This window comes from Muntiacus reevesi, chromosome 3, assembly GCF_963930625.1.
Source record: "Muntiacus reevesi chromosome 3, mMunRee1.1, whole genome shotgun sequence".
In the NCBI taxonomy this organism is placed as follows: domain Eukaryota; kingdom Metazoa; phylum Chordata; class Mammalia; order Artiodactyla; family Cervidae; genus Muntiacus; species Muntiacus reevesi.
In genome coordinates, this window is record NC_089251.1 from 101,375,719 (window position 1) to 101,382,840 (window position 7,122).

At 37.1% G+C, this 7,122-nt stretch overlaps 1 protein-coding gene across 1 annotated transcript; it reads left to right on the plus strand.

Annotated features, from left to right (window-relative positions):
* Positions 1–3,417: 3,417 nt before the first annotated feature.
* LOC136164057 (olfactory receptor 4A47-like) lies at positions 3,418–4,335 on the plus strand. The gene has a single exon (XM_065928876.1). The coding sequence runs from the start codon at positions 3,418–3,420 to the stop codon at positions 4,333–4,335; it is 918 nt and encodes a 305-aa protein (XP_065784948.1).
* Positions 4,336–7,122: the final 2,787 nt, after the last annotated feature.

A 7,122-nucleotide genomic window follows, 5' to 3' on the forward strand; every position in this document is an offset into this window, starting at 1 on the left:
TAAAGCCTTTGACTGTATGGATCACAACAAACTGAAAAATTCTTAAAGAGACTGGAATACCAGATCACCATACCTGCTTTGTGAAAAACTTGTGTGCTGGTCAAGAAGCAACAGTTAGAACTGTACATGAAACAACAGATTGGTTCAAACTTGGGAAAGGAGTAAATCAAGGCTATATCCTGTCACCCTGCTTATTTAACTTATATTCTGAGTACATCATGCAAAATGCCTGACTGGATGACTCCAAGCTGGAATCAAGATTTCAGAAATACCAACAACTTCACATTTGCAGATGATACCACATTAATGGCAGAAAATGAAGAGGAACTAAAGATCTTCTTGATGAAAGTGAAAAAGCTGGCTTAAAACTCAACATTCAAAAAATGAAGATCTTGGCATCCGGTCCCATCACTTCATGGCAAATAGATGGGGAAACAATGGAAACAGTGACAGATTTTATTTACTTGGGCTCCAAAATCACTGTGAATGGTGACTGCAGCCATTGCTTGGGGAAAAAGTTATGACAAACCTAGACAGAGTATTGAAAATTAGAGGCACCACTTTGCTGACAAAATTCCATATAGTCAGGACTATAGTTCTACCAGTAGTCATGTGTAGATATGACAGTTGAAGCATAAAGAAGGTTGAACACTGAAGAATTGATGCTTTTGAACTGTGGTGCTGGACCCTTGAGAGTCCCTTGGACAACAAGGAAATCAAGCCAGTCAATTCTAATGGAAATCAACCCGGAATATTAATTGGAAGGACTGATACTGAAAGCAGAAGCTCCAGTTCTTTGGCCACCCGAGGCAGAGCCAACTCACTGGGAAAGCCCCTGATGCTGGGAAAAATTGAGGATGAGAGGAGAAGGGGGCAACTGAGGATGAGATGGTTGGATGGCATCACCAACTCAAGGGACATGAGTTTAAGCAAATTCTGGGAGATAGTGAAGGACAGGGAAGCCTGTTGTGCTGCAGTTCATGGAGTTACAAAGAGTCAGACACAAATTAGTGACTGAAAAACAACATCAAATGCGACTTCTTTATCTGTATTTGAACTAGACCTTAAAAGGACTTTTCTAAAATTAGCATTCCTTGTTTCTGGAAATCAGTTCAGATATCATCTTCAAAAACAAAGCTTAAAAAAGATATGTCTATTTTGAAGGTCATGATTTAAACAGGAAGGATTTACATACTTTCTTTGTGTGCAAAATTAACTTTTCCCTTTTGGTGATATGACCTCAAGCTGTTTTCTTGACTTTCCCCAGAGAATAAGGTTCTGTAAATTCTGTTTTGCATGATGATAATCCTAGTGGCATCTCTGGAGATAGTCTACTTCAAAACAATGATTAGGGTTCCAGAGAATTTAATTAGATGAGAATCTCCCTTGGAGAGGCACCAACTGAATGACTCAAAAATATGTGCTGCCATTAAATGTAGACAAAGTGTTGGCAGGCTTTTACCTTTACCTCAGACTGTATTTGTCTATAGCAGAAATCACATGACAGGATTCTTCTGGAATTGAAATGATGGTCTCAAATCATAATAAAAGTATGTATATGAAAGTATTCTCTATCCCTTAATAAACCCAAGTTTAATAATGCTGTATGAAGACAGGTCAGTAAGAGACTAAGAATCAAAACATTGCAAAGGTCATTTCACTATTTCATTTTCCTTGGTATAAACATCAATGACAAAATTTTTATTGTAGATAGTTTGTACAAAATTTGTAGTTTTCTCTCTCCCTGAGAGAGAATCAAATGCTAAATCAAAATGTTGATTTAACATTTGTTATGAGAACAAATCCTGCAACAATGAAAAAGTTGTGTTTCTGTTCAATACCAATATTCAGAGTCCTTTAGGTAACAGGGCATTAATATTAGCTAATTTTGAAAATCCCAACAACATGAAGTGCAAATTTTCTGAAAGACTGAGATGAATTAATTTCCTATAATCATGGAAAGAGTTGGTCACATGGAACCAGTTCAAGATACAGTGATGCTGCATGTATCTTGCTCTTTGTGTTCCCAGAAAAGGCATCAGTGCATGAGGGCCAAGAGAGATGGCATCAAAGACCAGAACATGCATTTAAAGGCTCTCCTTATAGGCAGGTAATCAGGAAGTATATTTAGACAGAAAATTCTGTTTTAGGCTTTCTATCTTGCCAGAGTATGTTGCTGGGGTAAGAATTCATCTTTTAAGAGTTCTTCTTTGTGATTTTCATAAATAGCTGTGTTAGGAATTCTTTGTGATTACCAAAATATTAAGATTCTTTCTATTCTATTCCACCCTTTTTGGATATTTTCTTACTTAATGATCCAAGAAATTTACCTTCTTAAAGATATTCTTAGAAATTAATTTCAAGTACAAGGATTTGGGGAATTTTCATGGGCATATATTTGTAAATCTGATGATAGTTTCATTTATATGCTCTCTAAACATAGCCTGTTAATGCACTAAAATATTAAAAGGTAAAGTAACATTTGTAGACCTTCATGAGTGGCTTTCAAGAACCCAAGGAATGCTGTAGTAAGCAAGCTATTACTTTGAGTCCTACTTTTCCATTCATAGGTGAGCTTCAGCATCCTATCATGTTTATTGGTCATTTAGTGATAGTCTTCCTTTAATAGATTGGTTATATTTTTATTTATTTTAAATTTTAATCATTTGCTAGTTAATTTCTTAGAGAGCTTTGCTTATCTTAGATATTTGCTTAGTGTATATCCTCTGAAGTCAAGCTTTTTTCAAATTAATTTTGTCAGTTGGCATTGTGGTATTATTTCCTAAATCTTTATAAACATTTTTGAAATCATCAAATATATCTATTTGGGGTTTAAATGATTGGTTAAGAAGAATTATTGAACCCTAGAATGTAGAAACTCACCTCCTTTATTAACTGGAAAGTAAATATGATGTAAATCTTGCTTTACTTTTTTTTAGGCCTTTAATAAATGTTTATTTTTGTGTAAGGTACTAGCTATATGTACAATTTAATTAGCTTCCAGTTGGTAAGCTAGTTGTGCTACCTCCTTTATTTAATACCATGTCATTTTCTCACATATGGTCTTTTGTCACTTGCCTTGGTCTATAAGATTGTTGTGATCAGGCAATATGTTTTAATCAGCCTTGTATTTTCTTTTCTTTTTTGGCTGCCCCATGTGACTTGTAGGATCTTAGTTCTCCAACCAGGGATTGAATCCCGGGCCACTGCAGTGAAAGCTCCACATCCTAACCACTGGACAACCAGGGAACTGACAACATTGTGTTACAAAATCTGAAAGTACCAGAAAATAATAAATCACAAGACATATTTTTGAATGAATAAAAGAATTATCACAAGACTTCAGGAAGTCATAAGTAACAATTATTTTTATAGATAATTGTGTCATAAGCTCTGAAATAAGACACACAGAACACTATGGAAAAAAGGAACAATGTGACCGAGTTTGTCCTCTTGGGGCTCACTCAGAGCAACCAGGGTCAGAAAATATTATTTGTATTGTTCTTGCTCATTTACATTGTGACCATGGTGGGCAACCTACTCATTGTCCTGACTGTGGTGTTCAGCCCAACCCTGGATGCTCCTATGTATATCCTTCTTGGCTACTTATCATTTATGGATGCTGTTTATGCTACTACAGTTAACCCAAACACATTTATAGACTTACTCTATGAGAAGAAAACCATTTCATTCCAAGCTTGCATGATTCAGCTCTTTACAGAGCATTTTTTTGGTGGTGCTGAGATTTTACTCCTGGTGGTCATGGCCTATGACCGCTACGTGGCCATCTGCAAACCCTTGCATTATGTGACAATCATGAATCAGCGAGTGTGCGTCCTGCTCTTGCTGTTGGCTTGGGTTGGTGGACTGTTACATGCTATAGTTAATATTCACTTTGTTTACAACCTTCCCTTCTGTGGCCCCAATGTTATTGACCACTTCATGTGTGACATGTACCCCTTATTAAAACTGGCCTGCACTGACACCCACATTATTGCCATCATAGTGGTCGCCAATGATGGCATAATCTGTGTGGTCCTCTTTACCCTCTTACTCATCTCCTATGGGGTCATTCTGCACTCCCTGAAGAATATTAGTCAGGAAGGCAGGCGCAAAGCCTTGTCCACCTGTGGCTCCCACATCACTGTGGTGCTCCTCTTCTTTGTGCCCTGTATATTTCTGTATGTGAGACCTCCTTCCATCTTACCCATTGATAAATCCTTGGCTGTGTTTTATACCATTATCACCCCTATGGTGAACCCTCTAATCTATACTCTGAGAAACAGTGAGATTCAAAATGCCATAGGAAAGTTCTGGATCAGAAAAAGAACATGAGGCAACAGGGAAATGAATGACCAATTTTCAGTGAAGAATTGCTCTTCCCAGGAAAGCCTTGTGTGGTTATTTAACTGTAGTCAATATCTCCTCAGTATTGTTAACTTAGTCAGGATAAAAAGATTTATTATCTGAATATTTCCCATGATCAAAATATAATTTTAACTTTTTAATGACTTCTTATTTCAAAGTTTATATTTTGCTTGAAATAGGTTTTTAAGATTTACACAATTTCCTTGGAAAATATGTACAGCTTTGGGTATAAATTAACTTTATTAAAACTATACATTTATGTTCTATATGATTGTTAGGTAGTTAGAATAGGAAAAAGGAGTCCGAAATGGCAGTGGCTAAAAGACAAAGAAAGGGAGAAGCTCACAAAAATGGAACAAAAGAAAATCCTCAGGACCGGAGTGAGGACTTCAGGTGAAGCAAACACACCCCCTTCTTGGTTAGCGCAATTTGCATAAGGCAGGCTGGGCCGGGGCGGGGGCAGGAGGGGGGGAGCTGGTGCATAAAATGTATAAAAAGAGAAAGTTAAGACAGATTGAGTCCTTTCCGTTGGGACACCCTGCCTCACACCTCCAGGGTGTAGTTTCCTTTAGTTGCTAAATAAAACTCTGAGCTGTAACCAAGCTATAACACTGGTCTGCAGTTTCCAATCTTTGCTGTGGAGAGGCAGAACTAATGTAATTACACATTCCCCTGACACGATGAGTTGCTGCTGCTAAGCTACACAATGAGTTAAGTCATAGTTAATACTGCGAATTTATTTATTTAGTGTGAGTTTTTCCTCATACTTTTCTCTTAAATAATGTGATCTTTTTCAAAATTAATGAGATGTATTATAGATTTCAGAAAAAAAGGAGATTAAGAAGTATTATCTACATCTCAGCTTGCTCCTCTTCACACAAAGACAGCCCACATTAATATTTGATTTAGATGACTTACTTTTGTATCTGCAAGATCCTTTACACGTATTATTTTGTTTCTATGTCTGGGTACAATACGATTGATGAAGAATATTTCAGTGTGCAATATTAATTATTTTTAGGATGTTAATTAACAAAATTGATTGAACATGATGCATGTGCAGAAAAATAACCAAGTCTTACTTTTTTTCCCAAATGGGATACCATAGTATCGTTCTAAGTTTATCAGGTTTGCCTAGAGTCAACAGTTCATTTCAGTTCAGTCGCTCCGTCTTGTCCAACTCTTTGTGACCCCATGAATCGCAGCACGCCAGGTCTCCCTGTCCATCACAAACTCCCGGAATTTACTCAAACTCATGTCCATCGAGTCGGTGATGCCATCTGGCCACTTCATCCTCTGTCGTCCCCTTCTCCTCCTGCCCCCAATCACTCCCAGCATTAGGCTCTTTTCCAATGAGTCAACTCTTTGCATGAGGTGGCCAAAGTATTGGAGTTTCAGCTTCAGCATCAGTTCTTCCAATGAACACCCAGGACTGGTCTCCTTTAGAATGGACTGGTCGGATCTCCTTGCAGTCCAAGGGACTCTCAAGAGTCTTCTCTAACACCACAGTTCAAAAGCATTAATTTGGCACTCAGCTTTCTTCACAGTCCAACTCTCACATCCATACATGATCACTGGAAAAGCCATAGCCTTGACTAGACAGACGTTTTTGGCAAAGTAATGTCTCTGCTTTTTAATATGATGTCTAGTTTGGTCATAACTTTCCTTCCAAGGAGTAAGCATCTTTTAATTTCATGGCTGCAAGCACCATCTGCAGTGATTTTGGAGCCCCCCAAAATAAAGTCTACACTGTTTCCACTGTTTCCCCATCTATTTCCCATGAAGTGATGGGACCAGATGCCATGATCTTAGTTTTCTGAATGTTGAGCTTTAAACCAACTTTTTCACTCCCCTCTTTCACTTTCATCAAGAAGCTTTTTAGTTCCTCTTCACTTTCTGCCATAAGGGTGGTGTCATCTGCATATCTGAGGTTATTGATATTTCCCCTGGCAATCTTGATTCCAACTTGTGCTTCCTCCAGCCCAGCATTTCTCATGATGTACTCTGCATATAAGTTAAATAAGCAGGGTGACAATATACAGCCTTGACATACTCCTTTTCGTATTTGGAACCAGTCTTTTGTTTCATGTCCAGTTCTAACTGTTGCTTCAGTCAAAAGGAAAAGCTGCTCTTACATTGTTCATTTAGGGAAGTGTCGTGAATTTAAAATAAATGCAAAACTGTTTTTCACTGGAATGGTAAGGAAAGTCAAACAAATATCAACACCTAGCTTGCATTTTTATCAATATAATTATTTGAATTTTTATCACTCATCTATAACTTAGTGATTAATAAACTAGCTAAAGGCAGTATAAGGTATGAATTCCATAGAATCACATGGAAGTGTTAAAAAGTAACACATAAATTTCCATGAAGACACCCGATAATCTTTAAGTTATGTATCATTCTTTCAGAATAATTGTTCCAGATCAAAGTTAAGTTTATTTAGCAGTTATTTATGAAAAGAAGTACAGATGCTTCAAAAATAAAGTAAATTTGTTAAAGTGAATATATTTTCTCACATAGTAAATTTTTACAAAGAAATAAAACACAAACTCCCTTATTCCATTGGAAAACACAAAAGAACATAGCATATTTTAAATGGGATATTAAACAAGTTTAAAATGATAGTGAGAGGGTAACAGGCAGGAAGGCCAGAGGTCTCCAAACAGAGGAAATAGGCTTTAAGTGCCAGACATTTTTATGTCTCTTAAGCGGCAGGAGGGAACAAACTGGAGATTTTTTTTTCCTTCT